Raw genomic sequence first — 18,608 nt, forward strand, 5'->3', positions numbered from 1 at the left:
TAGTGTATGTAAATCAGCCACACAGAAACACGGTGAAAATTTTTTTGCGTAATTATATAATTAATGCATTTTCTTTGGTTTTATTTTTAAAAGAAAAATCATTTTTCTAGTTTAATGTCATTGATATAATTAATTCATTTAGTATTTGTATGTGTTGGCCGAGAATGTAACAAGGGCTTTTTGGAGACTAAGGGGACGCTATATAGCATTTTTAAAAAATTACAAAGGAAAATTTGCAATATTTTAAAGCAAGACGATCATGGGTTGGATTGGCTCGTAGCATGTCATGACCTAGCACTGAAAAAGGACATTGTATCCCACAAGTTCGGTACGGTAAGACATGCTTTTGTACGTGCTAGGCCTAGCCGTGTTTCTTTTGGAAAAGCACACTAAAATATACTTCGTATTAATTTCAACTTTATAGACACGTGGCTTAGATTGTAGTAACACTTTTAAAATTTTGATACGATATACAGCAAGAAGGCACATTCGTGCAATGAGTCAGGAGTAACTAAGCCTAAGACACGTGAGGCACCGTCTTTATAAGTATGAGGAAGGTTTTGCGATTTTTTGGAGGGGATTCAAATTTGACAAGTCTCGAATAGTCATTTCAATCCAACTTCCAATTGGTTAAACAATTAGAAACTATAAACAAAAGCGAAGAACAAAAGATACATAATACTCTCTTTATTGCATTATAATTGACACGCTTTGACTTTTATCATCATTTTGACCATCTTTATTGCCACTATGATCTATATTATCAAATTATCAAGTTTTATAATCATTCCTATTTCGTGATACGTCTTTCGTTTTTTAAACTTGTAAAATGAAAGAAATACATACAAATTAAATACTTTATATAATTACAATTTATTTATTACTCGTATAATAAAAGTCAAAATGTGTCAATCGTGATTAAAGAAAGGGGAATAGCTTCCAAAACTATGTGCCGAGCGATCAAGCAAACCATGTACTAGTGTACTACTCTAAAAATATTTTTTTAAAATGGAGGGAGTAGCAAGTAGTCATATTTATGTAAAGGAATGAATCTAACGTCTTAACAATATTAAGTCAACTTATGTTTTGCTCTCTATTTTAATTTCTTCCCTCTTTTGGCCATTACCACTTCACACCTTCTCCTTGACCACCTACTTCCCCAACGGGCCCACATCATCTCTACAACCGGGCTCCTTACAGCCCGCTTCTGGCCCGTTCTCTAACCTTTCCAAGTTTTCATTTCTTAGATCCTTAACTTTTATGGAGTAGATGAAGATCAGTAGCAAGGAGAAAGATGTTTCTGGAATTAGGTTCTAATTTACTACCAATTTTTATTTCTAAATGCGTTTTTTCAAAAATTAATCCACAATAATTTTTTGTAATTTTGTTTGTTAATTACTGATTATATACTTAAGCATTTATTTGATTTTTGTTATTTGATTTTTGGTTTTGTTTATGCAGGAAATCGTATGAGCAAGTATGGAAGCAAGACTCACATTTCCCAATTAAACGTAAGAGAAGCAATATACAATCAACTGAGTAAGATTCTACTTCGTATTACATTTTCAATTGATTATTTTTTGTTATTTTGCTTGTTAGTTCTTGTTCTTGTTCTTGTTCTTGTTGGTTGACTTGTATGGAGAGAACTAGAGAAGGTTGGATTGAGTACTATCTTGTTATGAACTACAAATATTGAGTTGGTCAAATTCGGATAGATTTGACTAAGAACTAAATTCATACACATTATGAATTAATATATGTAGTAATAAGAAATGAGTTGGTTGAAATGAGAACTTTAGTTGATTATTTGATGTCCACACTAATGTAAATTTTCTAATTTTAATTCTTCTCCCGATTTAATCATGTTAAGCATGAAAGATTTTCCCTTTCTCAATACTAATTATCTTTCTTGAGAATATAGTCATGCCTAGTTACATTTACGGTGTGTTTGGATAGAAGGAAATGGAAGGAAAAGAAGGGGAAGGAAATTGAGGGATGTGATATCTTTCATTTGGATAACAAATTAGGAAGGGAGGGAATTGGAGGGGAGAGAAATGGAGGGATTAAATTGTAGGAGAATGATCCCTCCAACAATGGAGAGATTTGGAAGGAAAACTCACCATTCTTCTCTCCCCTCCCTTTCCCTCCCCTCCTCTTCTCCTCCCTCCCCTTCTTTTCCTTCCTCTAATGTTATCCAAACACACTGTTAATCATGCAATACAAAGCGTTTTCACAAACAATTTATCATTAGAGCAATTTTTTATTATCCATGCTATTGACTTATACGTAGTATAAAGGTTCAACTCAATCTTTTAGATAAGTCGACTACTCATAGATTTCCATGTCGGTATCCCTGTAGAGTAACATTTTAACTTTCATACACAACATAGTGTTTTTATTATTTTGGAATACATAACCCTCAAAAATACGTTCATAATTGCGATTATTTTCTTGTAGTTGAGAAAACCTTAAATCAACAAAAGCTATGACCTTTTTGAAAAAAAAAAATTGACTTGGAGCTATGGAGTATGTAAGATCTTCTATATGCTATGTTGGCTAGAAGTTGACACTTTTGGAGCAAGCTCACAACTATGTACCAAAAAAATCTGCCACATTTTAATTATGTTAATTACTAGTATTTAGTTTTTTGTGAGAAAGGTGGAGGGGAAAAAACAGTTGCAAATAAAAAATAATGTGGAGTTATACCTTGCAGAGAATACGTGTTTAAACTTTTACATCTTTTGGCTCTTAGGATTGTCGTTCAGGAACTTACAGATGATGGATATTCTTGGAGGAAATACGGGCAAAAAGAGATATTAGGATCAAAGTATCCACGGTATGAATCCTTGTTAAACTTGTGTATAAAAAAAGAAAGTAAATTTGATTAGATGTCTTCTTTATACTTCCTAAACTTTGGTGTAATACCTTATGCTATTTGATTGCATATCTTTCATATATGATTAAATTTATTCTATTGGTTTTATTAAGTGATCAAAAGGTTCAATTTTGTTATGTATCATTCAATGAAGACGTTGATTACTTCCATTAGTTCCATATAATAGTTATTATAACTTCATGTGTACTGTTGTGCTATATTATGTGTTGCTTTCTCCCTCGATAGTTGCAAAACATAGTTGCAAAACTTTCATTTCATTAATGTTCCAAATACTATTCGCTTCGACATTACCATATTTTTGGCCATTTATTTCTCTTTATCTCTCCTTTTCTTGTGGGCTAACTACTTCTTTCGTTTATTCTCTTTCCAATCACTCGAGTCTCTTAAATATCAAGGTTTTTCCCCTATGTTGCAACTTTTAAGAATAGAGAAACTATGAAAAACATCTTCTCTTTATCTTTCTATTTCTGGACTGAGTTTTGATTGTAATTTTACACTAATCGATAAGAAAAAAATATCATCAAGTTGGATCTTGTTAGATTTTTCTCAATGTATATATTACAAATATGCAGTTTCATAATTTAATTAATATGGAATGATAGTTATATAGTAATAAGTAAACAAAATTTAACAATTATGGTATGATCTACGTAATTAGTTTTTGAATTAAGGTGAAGAAAACAATTTCTAATAGTTAGGGGGGTAATAAGAAATGTGATGGTTGAAGAAAACATTTTCTTAAGTCTTACTCGTTCACGGAAGGGGGGCAATGAGAAAAAAATATTAAGGAGCATGAAGGAAAGAAAAGGTGATGATAAAGGAGATGAGAAGCTGGTGATGTGAAAAAGAGGGAGAAATGGTGTAATAGTTACCTGCACTTTGAGGGTTAAAGTTACCCTAGGTGGATGGTAGGTAGTCTGGGTACTTATCACCCCAAAATGAGGGCAAGAACCTCCTACTTCCTCTACTTTACACCAAAATGAGGGTAATTTCCCCATACTCCCCTCCTCTTTGCACCACCATTAGATCATCCCATATTCCCATGGCACCACCCCCATCCACCTTTTCTACCATAATTAGCATGCCCTAAATGTTGTTCTGATCATGTTTCGTTTGTCTGCTGCTACCCCTAGTCATTTGTGTTGGCATCAATGAATACGTTGGCTGTGTGTTGTTCTATAGTATCAACTTGCACAAGTTTGCATATGATTAATGGTATAATTTATTCAACAGGAGCTATTTCAGATGTACATATAAGGAAGAAGGTTGTGCAGCTGTGAAGAAGGTGCAGAGGATTGATGAAGGCGATGCTTACCAAATCTCCTATAAGGGTCTTCATACTTGCTCTAATGGAGCGAGGATTATACGTAAGATTTCACTTTTATGTTTAGTTTGTGAATTCACATCAGTGGTCACTTTGTTTGAACTGTTTAAAGTATTTCAAAAAAATCTTCTATATCAATCTCTGTTTCAGATTTTGTACCTCAACTTCTTTCAATTCTCAACAACTAATTTCCAGCAACTAGGTCCCATCTTAATGCCTGACTCTTCATTGGAATTGCCCATTATCTTGTCTGATCAACCAATGACATCTAGAAACTGTCAGATTAAAACAGAAATAAATCATGTTTTATGCTCTATGGTTTATATTTGTATACCTTGAGCCTTGGATGGAAAGGGACAAAGAATGGGCATCTGGGTGGAGAAAAGACAGGTATCAAGAAGTTTTTCTCCCCACTCATTAAGCATACATAATGAAGTTTATGCTAATTAAGGATGAGGATGTGCACATTTGGTGTTTAAAACCGTCTTCTATGACATAAAGAATTCTTTTGCTCGTGTTTGCAGTCACTCTACTAATTAATATGGTCCAAACAAACACATAACTAAGATTGTTGTTGAGTTAAGTTTCGATGTGTGTGATTGTTTTTGAACAAAATTCTGTAGTTGAACTAAGTTTTGATGTGTGTGACAGCGTGACAGCACCTTTTGATCTTCTGTGAAGCTTTTACAGCCCACTTGCTAGGTGGCTATAAATGATAGTAATGGGAATGAGCTTGTATGTGAATTTGTAAGGAAAATCGAGGTTCAATCCCATGGCAATGCTAGCTCACCCCAAATTGTCCATTTCTCTTTATAAATTTCCATTCCCACCTAATACCTCCTCTCTAGTGGTAATGGATGGTAATGAAAAAATATAAAGAAGACACATGCTTAAGGATGAAATTGCATTTTTATGGGGATTACAATGTAAATTTCGTACCTAGTTTACACTTAAAATTCATTCCCATTGCCACCATTTATAACCATATACCAAACAGGCCATTAGTAATTTATTGATTTGTTGTACATACTTTATTCAAAATGTGCGGGCCTAAAAGATTTCACTTGCTTTGAAGCCTTTAGTTATTCAGTTGACAATGAAGATAGGGGAAAGTTTTTTTTTCCTTTTCCAGATGCTGTCAATGTCACCATCCTAAAGTACTGGACATCTTAACAATACTCTTGACATCTAACGCACAATGCACTCATTCATATTCTTGTACTTTATTTATTCCTTCTCTAGCTAGGCTACCTTTAAGCTTTCATATACTTATTCTACCCTCCAAATGACAAGTGCACAGAGAAATCAGCATATCTATTCTTCTACTTTATTGTAATCAACATGATCCATGATTTTAAAAGTTTGTTGTTCTGTCACGGAGTATTTTGCAAATTTTATTTCCTGTTCAACAAACTAATGTAAACTAGCATACTTACTATCAATTTTATATCATGATTGTGGACTTATGGTGCTATGTTATTTTTGTAAATACAGGTTAAATTATGCATATTGATATACTCATTTTTAGCTTTTGTAGCAGGAAGCACCAGTGGGGCCTCAGACTCACAATCTTTCAAGATATCCTTTGGCGTGGATGATTGTAGGGCACTGGAAGCTCCAACTGTATTGACAGGAACGGAGTCATTTACTATCACAGGAATTCCATTTTTTGGTTCAAAAGGCACCAATACTCCTGACAGCGAGAGGGAAACCTATGCAAAATGTTCTCAAAATCATAATGCTGATGTAACTAGTCAAATAAGACTAGATGAATCCATCATATCAACGATTCATAATGCTGATGTTACTAGTCAAATAAGACAAGATGAATCCATCATACCAACGATTCACAATGTCGACTCGACGTTTAGTGCAAATGACAAAACAACGAAAGAGGGAGAAATCAAAACCAGTTTGACTCATTGTCGCTTGAGAAATGTTGTAAATTTGGGCTTCAATTCTTGGCCAACAGCGAAGTATAGTAGATCAACTGATCGCAGTCTGCAGAGATTATTATCTGCTTTTCAGGATGTAGAAGTGAAGAAGATTGGAATATATGGAGCTGGTGGTATAGGGAAAACCACATTGATGAAAGCCTTTCTTTCACGGTATGATGTAAAGAGATCGTTTGACTTGGTTCTTTGGGTAACTATACCAAGATGCTCTTCCCGAAGAAAGATACAGAATTCATTAATTCAGCAGCTATCTTTGAATGTGCCAAATATAAAGTCTGATGATGAAGTTGCTATGATCCTTCTGCAGATTCTTTTAGCAAGGAAGTTCATTTTGTTTCTAGATGATGTATGGGAGTACATTGATCTGCCAATGGTGGGAATTCCTATCGGCAATCTAGATAATGACTATATGATAATATTGACAACCAGATCAATCCATATCTGTGAAGCCATGGAAGTGGATAGAACCATTGAAGCTCAGGTTTTATCTAGGAAAGAATCACTACAATTGTTCCGTTTTCATGTGGGTAATGTCATGGATTCTGAAGATATTGAGCCTTATGGTCGTGCAATTGTTGACGAGTGTTCTGGTTTGCCTTTGGCGATAAAAGTTGCTGGAAGTGCCTTGAGAATGGATAGCAGTATATTTGCATGGAAGAGTACAGTAAAGAATATATTATTGACTAATTGCCTTCAGGTACTTAAAATTGGATATGATAGGCTCAAAGAACATGATATTAGAAGTTCCTTTCTCTATCATGCTTTATTCACAGAAAGAAAAGCAGTTAGTATTTCTTCTTTTGTAGGGTACTTGGTGGATGAAGGCATTGTTTCTGGGAGTATGTCAGATGCACATAGAAGAGGACATGATATTATTAAATATCTCATTGACGTCTCTTTATTGCAGTGCACTGATGATGGTTTGATGGTTGAGATGCATGGGTTTTTACGTGATTTGGCATTAGTAATTCTCTCCGATGCAAAAGGGTTACAAATGCTTTTGATTCGTTATTTTAGGTCTATACTGTCACAGAAAACTCTTTTGTCTCACATAAGCAATCCCACATTTGAGCAACCAGAAGGTCACCTTTCCATATTGAAAGCAGGTGATGATCTCAGTGAACCACCATCAGAGGAAGAATGGGAAGAAGCAAAAATGGTCTTTTTGATGGATAATACACTTTCATGTCTACCAAAAAGGCCAGCCTGCTCAAAATTATTAGCATTATTCCTCCAAAGAAATAGCTGTTTAAGAGTCATACCTTCATCTTTCTTCGAGAACATGTCTTCTCTCCAAATTCTAAACCTGTCCAAAACCAGAATAAAATCTTTACCACAGTCCCTCACAAAACTTGAATGCTTACAGGTATTGATTCTCCGGAACTGTCAACGTTTGTTTTTTCTCCCACCTACAATTGGGGCTCTGAAACACCTCTTGGTTCTTGATGTTCATGGTACAGAAATATGCCAGCTGCCTGATCAAATATGTGAGTTGCTTTGTTTAGTTCACTTGCAAGTCTGCTTTTATGGATCCATGGATGAGGATGAATGTGCCATGCTGCCAACACAGTTGATCTCAAAGGGAATAATTTCCAACCTTGTTCAGCTAAAGGAGCTCAGCATTAATGTATATCCTGGAGATCCACGATGGACTAAGGTTGCATCAGATGTAACAACTGAAGTGAGCAACTTAAAATTATGCTCCCTGTCTTTCCACTTTCCTGAAATAAAAAATCTTGAGTATTTCATTGATGTGAGTCCAGCTTGGCTACACCGAACTTTGACCCATTTCAAGTTTGTTGTGGGCCATGATGTCAAGCGTGTTGTCTCTCATGTTTCTGATGACCTTGAACATGAGTATTGTCAGCAAGATCGGTGCTTGAGGTTTGTCAATGGTGAAGGTATGCCTGATGCAGTTAGTAAAGTGCTTTCTCAAGCTACAGCATTTTATGTAGATCATCACCTCACTGCTCAGTCCTTGACACAATTCGGACGGGCTACTATCAATGATCTAAAGATCTGTGCTGTAAGGGATTGCCCAAAACTAAAAGCAATAATAAGCAGCACAAAACAGACAGGCAATTTCTTTCCGTTTCTAGAGCTCTTGAGCATCCACTATTCCTGGAACCTGACCTGGATTTGGGCGGGTCCCATTCGAGCTGGAAGTCTCTCAAGGCTTAGGCGACTATCAGTGCATTCTTGCCCAAAACTGGAATTTATTCTTTGTCGTTCCATGGTGGCTGTTCTGTCCAACTTGGAGGAGCTGATTGTTGAGGACTGTCAGTCTTTGAAAAATGTCATTAGCAACCAGGATCAGAGTTCTGCAGATGACGATATTGGTGACAGTGATTTTTGTGAGCCTACTGTTACCGATGTCAACTCCATTGAAGATGTTGGAAAAGACCAAATGGAGGTTGACCCTCCTGTTTCTCCAGAGCTTAGGTTAAAGGCACTGAAACTTCATTATCTTCCCAAACTGGTAAGCATTTGGAATGGTGGCGGTATACCCTGCTTAGAGTATATCAGTATCTACAATTGTCCTAGAATGAAGAATCTTGATCTAAAATCTCCTGTTGAGGCCACCATAAAGGAGATCAAAGCTGAGACTAGCTGGTGGGATGGTTTGGAATGGCGGGATCCTGCATTGTTTGCTAAACTTCAGGGTCGTTTTAAGGAAATCCAGTCTGATATATGTGGTTCGATGTAGCCATGGACTGGTACAGTTTCGAGTTCAAAGTAGACACATTTTTTTAGATTAACTACATAGTAGATAATTGGAGTCTAATTTGGTGATGAATAGATTAATCACACTTACAGTAGATCAAATATAGTTCTATGTATGTTGTCTAAGCTATAATATACTTTTAAATCAATTTTGTTTACCTATTGTTTTAGTACTGAGAGTATAAGAACATAAAAGTACGAAGTACTTAGTTATTCTGGAGTTCAGGTTGTACAAATTGAAATTGATTGTACGACATGCTAATTATGATCCGTTGTTTCAAAGGTGATAGAGCTTGTGCTGCTTGTAGTATGTTCAGTACTTTAAAATAAGCAAATCCCAACTTTAGGAGTGAAATTTTATACTTTACCTTTCTACCCTAGTATAATTTTCATTACGTTTCCACCTTTCCGTGTCATTTAAAAATAAATTAGTGAATTGTGTGGCCTAGGCAATGCGATAGATTGTATTATTTTGAGTCATAACATATAAATTATACCCCCTCTGTCCTCGAAAGAACGACCCATTTGGCCTAATTTTAGTCCCAAAAATAATGGCCCATTTGTTTTTCCAAACATCTATTAAAATCACAAAATTACTAATATATCCTCAAATATTTTTGTCATGTAGTTCTTTCTCCCTATTTTACCCTTGTACTTTTTCAGATCTTTGTGCCATCTCCTCTCTAAATTTCTAAACTTTTTTTCTCTTCTGCCACCATTAATTTTTTTGTCCCCCTCTTTCTCTCTCTTCATTTTTTCTCTCTAGATATTAATTGCAAATTATTGCTGACTTGTGTTTTCCCATACATTTGTACTTGCAAATTAAGTTTCTTAATACCCGCAAAATCAACCCAAATGGGTTGTTCTTTCGGGGATGGAGGGAGTATAATGATTGAATAGAGGACATGGGAGACGGAAGGATCCTCAAGTGGTTGGGGTTCAATCCTCATCCCCCATTTCTGTGATAGGGTGAGCGACCCTCCCATATCTTACTGATTAAAAAATATAATAATATAATGATTGAACAAGCTAAAAGATTGATCGAAGAAAAGAAAAGGCAAGCTCCAATCTATTAAGAATTTACATTGTAAATATTGTAAGTGTGATAAGGCAAGCTCCAATCTATTAAGAATCCATTGGTGATGGATTCCTACTGTACAATGTGTTTTAGGCCCTGTAAGAATCCATTGGAATATTTTGTAGCTAGAAATATGATTATACGACGTAGCATAAAAAATTGATGTGGCAAGATTAATTACAATACATTACACATTGGAAATGTTTTAGCATAGGTCAATTTGTTAAAAAAAAAAAAAAAAAAAAGGCTACTGTTCTATTAACCAGTACCTTGGAAATGCTACATATGGAAAATTTTGAATCCCATTCAACACAAATAGACTAAACAAGGTACTTCCCCAGTTCACATACCACTATACCAGTCATACTCAATTAGCTTGTTCCAGAATTCAGATATTTTCATATTGCTCTATATTAAGATTATTACACAGCACACTTTCTGAAAGATACTCATTTAGAGCATTTCTCAATCAGGAAACCATGTAATAACCTTATCTTAACACAAACTAGCTAAAGTTTAAGACCATACATTCTTTTTCAGCAACTAATTTTCAGGATCAAGTCGGTACAATGATGTGCACGAACAGAATAGGAGCTGTGACGTGATTCATTTAGTGTCAGTTTCTGACCGGTTTCTTCAAAGAAAATCAATCAGCCAGGAAACCTGAAAAAAACCCTGTATATTGTGTTGTGTTATGCATTAACTGAAAGGGCGAACTCATGTGCAAAAAGGATTTTTTCCCTCTTTTGTATTCCTCCCTTGTACACAATTTTATTAACCTAAGTTGGCCAGACTCTAATTTGCTGAATGCAAATCCATTATTCCATTTTGACAACTTCCCAACGTGGTAGTATTCTCATACCAATCAAGTCATTATCAGATCAGACAACATCACTGTCAGCCTGCACCAATGAATAACTAACATTAACATAATTAACCAAACAATGCATCAGAAAGAAAACATATTAACCAAATATTAGAGCAATTGAGGTCCGCTCCATCATCTTGGTCATTATCATTAGTCTTCAGTCTGATTCTAGCTGAATTGAACAATCAAACTTTGTAACGTAACTCCAAGTGCTTCAAATAAGGTTAGTTAACCACAGTATTGTTGTATCAGAAACTTTGGTGCAACTGTCCACAACACTTATTTTCCAGTATAATCAGCTAGTCGGGGTCACACGCATTGTACATCTGTTCACACCACTTATTTGTCAGATTCTCAACCATAAGTTTGGAGGACTCATTGCACCCAAAACCAGCTGTCTTGTACATCATAGATCTTTTTATTCATATTTAAGGTGTAATCTTTACAAACAAGGAAAAGAACACAATCCAGACAACCATCGCTTTCATTCTCAACTTACCCAAGGCACACAGCACACTAAGAAACTTAATTTATTTCTGGACCACTTGCTCCTGAAATGCAAACCTATTCAGCTATATATAGGCCTCTACCTCCTATAATCTCACAAAACTAAAATTCCTAGGTCATATAAATCCCATTTATCACATATTATCACTTCAGGCAAGAGCCAGAAACCTGCACAGTAACAAGCTTCCCCTGAGTTGAACAATAAGCTAAAAGAGTCAAGTAGTAAACAAGATGGGGTCTGATGATACACTAAGCATAGAGCCTGAGTCAGATCTGTCATATAGTAAGCTACAAAGAAGTCAAGTAAACAAGATGGGGCCTAATGATACATTTAGCATAGAATATGAGAGTTGTGGGTTGTGTTTTGAGGAAAATAATAAATTGAGCGAATGTGAGCATATAGAGAGGAAGTCAAAAACAGAAAATAAAGAATGTATAGACATAAAGCAACCTGCCAAGCCCAGTAGCTCTTTCACTCACTCTGTCATCAATATGACTGGGATGGTTATAGGTAAAAAGCTGTAAAATCATTAGCCACCTCCTTTTTCCAATTTTTTAATCGGGCATACATTGCGTAATCTAAGCAATTGTTTGACTCTCTGTTTGGTAATTAGCTGGTAGCTGATTAATATAGTTGGTTGTATTGGTTTGACTAACTAGTTGTATTAGCTGGTTGTAATTAGCTAACTCTCTAAAAGTGTTTGGTAAATAGCTCTTAACTAGTTAATTATTTCAATGTATTTAACAGACAAAAAGCTTAATATTGAGCTATTTCAAAAAAAACCCTCTTTCAAAGTTGTTTACCAAACCCCCAAATAAACTTAATCAGAATGGTCAAACCTCTAATAGGCCTCAATAAGCTAAAAGCTCTCCAAAAAGCTCTTTACCAAACAAAGCCTAAACATAGAAAGTTTTGTTTTCCATGAAATAGTCAAAATTGTTTGGTTGCACTTAAGGTTGTGTAGAACTACCTTACTTCCTGAGGGGAGTTCCAATCACCTAAGAGGAACTTGGTATATTGGTAAGCGATTTCTCCCTGAAATTCAAACTTTCCAGAACGTGTTTGTCAACCAAACAACAGAAAAGATTATCAATCCTGAAAATTTCCAATGTAACTTCTGGAAATTAAACTACAAATTATCAAAGCACAAACAGTTACTCTTTCAAGAATGACTTATTTTCCTTGTATCAACATTTTTGCAGGTCTAGGGCAGTTATCTACATCATACGGCCTGGAAAACGGAGGGTGGGTCTCTGCATTCTTACTTGTAGGACTCGGAATGATATGTGCCTATAGTGCTTGCCTACTTGGTAAATGCCTCCACAAAAATCCCGAGTTAAGAAGCTATACTGACATTGGATGGCAAGCATTCGGGACAAAAGGGAAAATCATAGTTACAATACTTATCTACACGGATATTTTCATGGGCCTTGTATCCTACACAATTTCACTTCATGATAACTTAAACATGGTCATTAAAGGAATTCCTATCAAGGTGCCCTTGATCGAAAAATCAACGCTACTAACGACGACAGCAATTTTGGTGGCACTTCCTAGCCTATGGCTCAGAGACTTTACTTCTATAGCTTTTCTATCAGCAGGTGGAATTATCATGTCAATGCTCATTTTTCTGACAGTGACAGGTACAGCAATGTTTGAGGTGGTGAATGCAAACCATAACATACCAGTGCTGCACCTAAACAAAATTCCTCATGTAACTGGACTTTATGCCTATAGTTATGCAGGACATACTGTTTTTCCCAACATATACACATCCATGAAAGATCCCTCCAAGTATCCAAAGGTAACTTCCAGTCATTTTCATTGAAGTACAATAAGATGGCTGCAGTATGACCAGAAATTAACTATTATACCTACCCAATAGCTTCTACCACAGTGCCAACATGAGCATACTCCTTAGGCCATGTTCTTTTCATCTTTGAAATATAATATTTTTGAAAAAATCAGTTTATTGATACATGTAATTAAGTAAACATTAGAAGAAGAGAACAAGGGCTAAGTGTCAGCATAAAAGTCAAGGATGCCAAGGGGTCCATTCATAATTGTTGGGCACAATCTATCCTGTGTGGGAGTCTAAGATAGGCTGGCCTGTGTTTGATCTCCTCCCCACCCCCCCCCCCCCCTCCCAGCACCCTCTGTGTAACAATTAATTTTAATAATTGAATAAAAGAAGAAAGTTGAAAGGTAGCTATTTTTTATTCTTTTTGGCAAACTGATCTTCTTTCCTGCACTCTGGTTCTTTTCAGGTTACTGTATTGAGCTTCACTACAATCACGGCGCTTTACACAGCCTTGGCTTTCATGGGAGCAAAAATGTTTGGCCCCAACATAAACTCTCAAATCACCCTCAGCATGCCACAAGATAGCATTGCCACAAAAATTGCCTTGTGGGCAACAGTGTTGACACCTATGACCAAATATGCACTGAAGTTTGCCCCACTTGCAATCCAACTTGAGCACAATCTTCCTTCTTTCACAAGTTCAAGGACAAGGAAAATCATAAGGGGTAGTATAGGCTCGATCCTTCTTATAGCTATACTAGCCCTCGCTCTTTCTGTGCCATACTTCCAATATGTTCTCAATCTAACTGGCTCTCTTATCAGTGTCAGTATATCTATCATAATACCATGCATCTTCTATTCCAAAATTTATCTTGCTGAAATTTCCAAACCTCACTTGCTCTTCAATGTGATTATCATCATGATTGGGTTCGTTATTAGTTTAACTGGAACTATGTCATCTTCAAAGTCACTCATCAAAAAAATCACAACAGCTACTCCTTCCAGTTGAGGATGCTCTCATATTCTCTTTTGGGAAACTCTCATATATACCTCTAAACATCTCAGATGACAAGAACAGAGGATGTCGAAGATAGTTGTAACACTTGTATCATTTATCACATTCTATACAGAATACTTATGTTTAATAGTAATACTTGTTGAAATAGAAGAGATACTTACAGTCTTACAGCTAGGAGGCCTTGTGACTTCTGAATATAAAGTGGAATAATAGAGGCGTTTACTGCTAGGAGAGCCTTGTGACTGCTGAACATAGAGATGCAATTCACTGAAATTTTCAATTTTATCATAACAATGATAGAATAGATTTGTCAGGCAGGTATCTTATCAAGCTTCTACCACAAAATAAGCAACAATTAAATTGTAGTGTTAAATTCACAGGAAAACCATATATGAATAATTTTCCCTAAAATAGAACCTTTTTTTTTGTTTACAGGTCTCTAAAATAGAACTTATTGGCCCTTATTTAACCTTTTATTTTTTTTTGTGAATTAATCTTGAGTAGCCCTTAACTGACGTTAAAGTGCCTTGCTCAAAATCATTATATACTGTGGTTTAACCAATCAACCTGATTGGAACAAATATGCCAGAAAACATCAAGAAAGAAAGAAAAACTCTGCAACCTAGTATAATTAATAAAGAGCCCTGCACAGTGTATATATGGGTAACATGGCTAGCTGATCTGGTCTCACAGATACACAAAGACGGCAGGGTGATAAATATTCAACAGTAGAGTGACAAACCCTGCAACCATGCTGTCCCAACTTTCCCAGATAACCATCAACAAGCTAATTGCATTTGTTCTCCAGTTTCCAGTATAAGAAGAAACAGCTACTAGATAGAAAATATTAGACCACATGTCAATTTTTTGAAACACATAGAAGAAGAGAATTCAAACACCAAAATTAATGATTTTTTTTTTTTTTTTTTTTTTTGAATTTCTTTCCTCAGCTATTAATTATACAAACTAGGATCATATACTAAAATCACAACTTTCTTTTTTAGTGAAAATTGCAACTATTTTATCTAGAAATTACAAATCAAAATCCAATTAAATACAATGTTAACGATGCACAATTTTTCTCTGTGACAATTGAAAATTAAAGGGAATCAGGGACGCACCACCTTAAGCTGCAATGGAAGGCAAACAGTTGCTGCATCATCCTATCAAAAATTGTGAAATATTATATCCAGTTCTCCTCAGACAAGTCTTTGACATTTCTCTTTAGTGCAAGCTAGCAATTTACCCAAAGAAACATCCTGCAATACTCTGTTTGAGCCCAAGAAAGGTGGTATCTCTCTCTCTCTCTCTCTCTCTCTCTCTCTCTCTTGTTCCGGTCAATGATCACACCAAGTACTGCCACCTACTCACCTGTTCATTGAACATTACACAGTAATTCCTACCAGTGAAGTCGAAAACTGGCTGACTGCATAATTGGGTGAGCAAAATAAGCACCCAGGGTGACAACAGTCACTGCTATATATGGCACCCGAATAAATTCTTTGTAGTAATCTTTTGGCAGCCTTTGACGTCCATCAATTATAGCAGCAAATGGAATTACACTTGTTCGTTTCTTCACAATCTCAAAAGCATCCCCGTAACGTAAAGATAACCTTCTATCCCCATTCCAAACACCAAATAAATGATGTCCAATCAAGCCAATGGAGGCAGCAACTGCCACAGAGTTCCCAATCCAAACAGTGTGAGCCAGACACCAGATTGCCTGTCCAACCATCTACATATAAAACAGACTAGTCAGTCCCTTTCAAGCTCATAAGCAACCAATATATTCAGGTGAAAAGGGACACAAGATGCGGATATTAGTAAATGAAAAGGGAAAGTTTAAGACTTGCATGATTGGTTTAAATTTAGATGTATACGAGAAGAGGGTAGTAAACATATGAAGAGGAGTTTTTAAAGCATCCACAGTGGGATGGCACCTATTGATGTACCTTCTCCTGCCATGGCATGCACCCCTTCATTTATGACCAGGTTGAAAACGAAGTTTGGTAATAAATATATTTATTTTGACTTGTATACAAGAAAATAGAGATGATATGGTTCCAAAATTTCGGGAACTCTTGTCAATTTTCCTGAGCACCATCTTAATGGCATGATGATAAAAACAGACATGCAGTAAAAATAATAGACGATAGTCTGATATTTTACCCCATTAGGAAGCTCTAAATTCTAGAAAGTAGCATCTCTAAAGAGAGAAGTGTTTAGAAAGTCCATCTTCATTCAGTACATTATTACAAACAGTTATTTCAAAAACAATAACAATAATCTTCATCAGCATCAGAGAAAGATGATATTCACCTGTGGATGGCGAGTAATTCTCATGATTCCTGTTTCCCAAAGGTGCAATTTGGGCTTGTCAACTGCTGCTACTTCCAACAAATTAAAGGTTGAAGGATAGAGAAAAAGGAAGGAGATGAAAGAAGATAACCACACAAGCTGATGTACTCCAGGAACACTTTGGAGCTGCCATAATTGTATCCCGTCATATCTGTGGTTTATGAAATAAACCTAATATAGAGATTCAATTAAGATGTCATTGTAGATTAAGATGGCGAGAATTACTATAGCTTTTTCCGCCACAAATGAGTCATCAAAACAGAAACATGCAAAAGACAAAATGAAATTGAAAAAAAATATCACTTTAGAAACATAGAAAGGCAAATCTCACCACAGTGCTAACAGCTAATGGAAGCGATACTCCTGCAAATAGGACACGGAAGGCACGTTCCCCTATAATTTTCTCACCCACATTCCTAAAACTAGCCAATCCACTATGAACAGAAGCAAATATGACTATGAGGCTCAGCAGCACAACCTGTACAAGATTATTGAACGATTAGGCCTTTTGATGCTCAGAATGAAGGGTTGAATACTTGAAGGTGCCATCAACATAAACATATATCAAACAAGTAAAACAAATACTAAATATATACAAGTATAATCACAGGACCAAACACCCTAAATACATTATACTGAAAACACATTTCCCTGTTGTTGAAGATTTCCCTATGTGGAACAGTTCACGCTACATTTACATTAGTATAGAGTTCTGAAATTTTGATAAACTTATAATTGAGCTAGAATGCAAAGTACATAAGTACGACACTCATTAACACGAAAAGGCATGCTGCCTCCAGCCTTCTCAGGAAAACAACTTTCACAATATATACCTCAAAGACTTACGAGCACTATGATATTAACTTCATATTACCCCCAAAGCTACATTACTGCTTCCCTAGGACCCCTATGTACCAATAATTCAATATCAGTTTAAATCCCCAAATCTATACGGTTTGTTCTGCAAGTAGTTATATCTTACGGAATATATACTTCCCCTATTTTTCATTACCCATGGAAACATACACTTCACTCAAACTCTACGAACATTGGCGGACTTTTTACAAATAACAATCATTGATACATTTTCATTGAAAGCATCGGATTCGTTTCCAATACTGAAATTGAAGAGTCCGAGTAACAAAGAGCGAAACACACATTCGGTACCACACTCTATCTGTATAACGTGATTGATTTTGTCAAAACTTCACCTCATTTCAGCATAACTCCCCTATATTTCCTAATTGGTTTCTAGCTAACATAGTATCAACAATATTACTCAAATTTCATCAATTACATAATTAAACTAAACTATACACTAAGATGAATATCGGTATATCACATAATCATGACTAACTATACATTAAAATGAATAATTCGACATATATAATACTTGTTATGATATTTTACAGTATTAATATAAGTTGAAAGACAAGAAATTTTCACCTCAGGGCTTTCGAAGACACTCTCAAGAGCATCAATGAAATACTTGCCAAATCCAGTAGAATTATCAATCCAAAGATAATTAAGGGCGAACAACACAACACCCAAAATTACAGTGAAGTAAACCCAAGAAGTTAGCTTCTGGTTGTTCAGCTCGAAAACTGCGGCATCTTCTCCGACAAGAACATCATCGGAATCCTCATCGGATTCTCCGATGGAATTCCCGACAAGTAACCTCCGACTCCGATGTCGGAATTGCAGAGGATTTGGGGTGACGTGGATTGGGATACTGAATTTGCGGGGAATTGAGGGAGAGGAGAGAGAAATTAAGGGTTTGGTAATGGAAATTGGGGGTTTAGGGTTTCGAGGATGAGGAGAGAGAAAGGGGAGTGATAGTAAAAGTGAGGACGCCATTGATGGAGGAAGAGTAGAGAGGTTTGTGGGTTTGTTTTGTAGGAAAGGCTAATTAAAGAATGGTACTCAATTGTTCATAGATTTTGGCTAATTAAAGAATTATTACTCCAAATTGGTCACATTTCTAAATATGTCCGGTCAAAACGAAGCACTTAACAAAAAAAAAATGATCTGCTCTTTTCTGTTCAGAAGCTCAAAAGAATAGGACCAAATTGTGTTAT

The 18,608-nt window shown here is 35.8% G+C and overlaps 3 protein-coding genes across 7 annotated transcripts; 2 read left to right on the forward strand and 1 right to left on the reverse strand.

Moving 5' to 3' along the window:
* Positions 1 to 1,089: 1,089 nt before the first annotated feature.
* LOC145582548 (disease resistance protein At4g27190-like) lies at positions 1,090 to 9,169 on the forward strand. 3 transcript variants are annotated; one of them, XM_081639528.1, is made up of 5 exons: positions 1,090 to 1,310; positions 1,462 to 1,539; positions 2,753 to 2,836; positions 4,130 to 4,263; positions 5,749 to 9,169. In XM_081639528.1, exons 1-5 carry the CDS (start codon positions 1,270 to 1,272, stop codon positions 8,880 to 8,882), a joined length of 3,471 nt encoding a protein of 1,156 aa, XP_081495654.1. In that variant the 5' UTR covers positions 1,090 to 1,269; the 3' UTR covers positions 8,883 to 9,169. The 3 variants fall into 3 exon arrangements, with proteins under 3 accessions (XP_081495654.1, XP_081495655.1, XP_081495656.1); XM_081639529.1 differs by having other exon boundaries at positions 5,758 to 9,169; XM_081639530.1 differs by having other exon boundaries at positions 5,761 to 9,169.
* A 976-nt stretch (positions 9,170 to 10,145) lies between these two features.
* Positions 10,146 to 18,453, reverse strand: LOC145583353 (15-cis-zeta-carotene isomerase, chloroplastic-like). Of its 3 annotated transcripts, none has more exons than XR_014100111.1 (6): positions 17,977 to 18,453; positions 16,862 to 17,008; positions 16,492 to 16,701; positions 15,294 to 15,907; positions 14,334 to 14,417; positions 10,146 to 10,879 (listed from the first exon to the last, which is right to left on the reverse strand). XR_014100111.1 is itself a non-coding variant. In XM_081640586.1 (4 exons), exons 1-4 carry the CDS (start codon positions 18,385 to 18,387, stop codon positions 15,572 to 15,574), a joined length of 1,104 nt encoding a protein of 367 aa, XP_081496712.1. In that variant the 5' UTR covers positions 18,388 to 18,453; the 3' UTR covers positions 14,468 to 15,571. The 3 variants fall into 3 exon arrangements, 1 of the variants encoding a protein (XP_081496712.1); XR_014100110.1 differs by having other exon boundaries at positions 14,334 to 14,439; XM_081640586.1 differs by lacking the exons at positions 10,146 to 10,879; positions 14,334 to 14,417 and having other exon boundaries at positions 14,468 to 15,907.
* On the forward strand, positions 11,498 to 14,327 carry LOC145583354 (amino acid transporter AVT1H-like). The gene is made up of 3 exons (XM_081640587.1): positions 11,498 to 11,863; positions 12,556 to 13,157; positions 13,621 to 14,327. Exons 1-3 carry the CDS (start codon positions 11,584 to 11,586, stop codon positions 14,161 to 14,163), a joined length of 1,425 nt encoding a protein of 474 aa, XP_081496713.1. The 5' UTR covers positions 11,498 to 11,583; the 3' UTR covers positions 14,164 to 14,327.
* Positions 18,454 to 18,608: the final 155 nt, after the last annotated feature.

The sequence above is a fragment of the Chenopodium album genome, chromosome 15 (assembly GCF_948465745.1).
Source record: "Chenopodium album chromosome 15, dcCheAlbu1.1, whole genome shotgun sequence".
In the NCBI taxonomy this organism is placed as follows: domain Eukaryota; kingdom Viridiplantae; phylum Streptophyta; class Magnoliopsida; order Caryophyllales; family Amaranthaceae; genus Chenopodium; species Chenopodium album.

Coding starts and splice junctions, on each gene's coding strand:
- LOC145582548 (XM_081639528.1), top strand. CDS start 1,270: ATGAAGATCAGTAGCAAGGAGAAAGATGTTTCTGGAATTAG. Junction 1,311..1,461: donor AAAGATGTTTCTGGAATTAG/GTTCTAATTTAC, acceptor TTGTTTATGCAG/GAAATCGTATGAGCAAGTAT. Junction 1,540..2,752: donor AGCAATATACAATCAACTGA/GTAAGATTCTAC, acceptor TTTGGCTCTTAG/GATTGTCGTTCAGGAACTTA.
- LOC145583354 (XM_081640587.1), top strand. CDS start 11,584: ATGGGGTCTGATGATACACTAAGCATAGAGCCTGAGTCAGATCTGTCA. Junction 11,864..12,555: donor TATGACTGGGATGGTTATAG/GTAAAAAGCTGT, acceptor ACATTTTTGCAG/GTCTAGGGCAGTTATCTACA. Junction 13,158..13,620: donor ATCCCTCCAAGTATCCAAAG/GTAACTTCCAGT, acceptor GGTTCTTTTCAG/GTTACTGTATTGAGCTTCAC.
- LOC145583353 (XM_081640586.1), bottom strand. CDS start 18,387: ATGGCGTCCTCACTTTTACTATCACTCCCCTTTCTCTCTCCTCATCCT. Junction 17,009..17,976: donor GTGTCTTCGAAAGCCCTGAG/GTGAAAATTTCT, acceptor AATCTTGTACAG/GTTGTGCTGCTGAGCCTCAT. Junction 15,908..16,491: donor GAATTACTCGCCATCCACAG/GTGAATATCATC, acceptor TTTTATATGTAG/ATGGTTGGACAGGCAATCTG.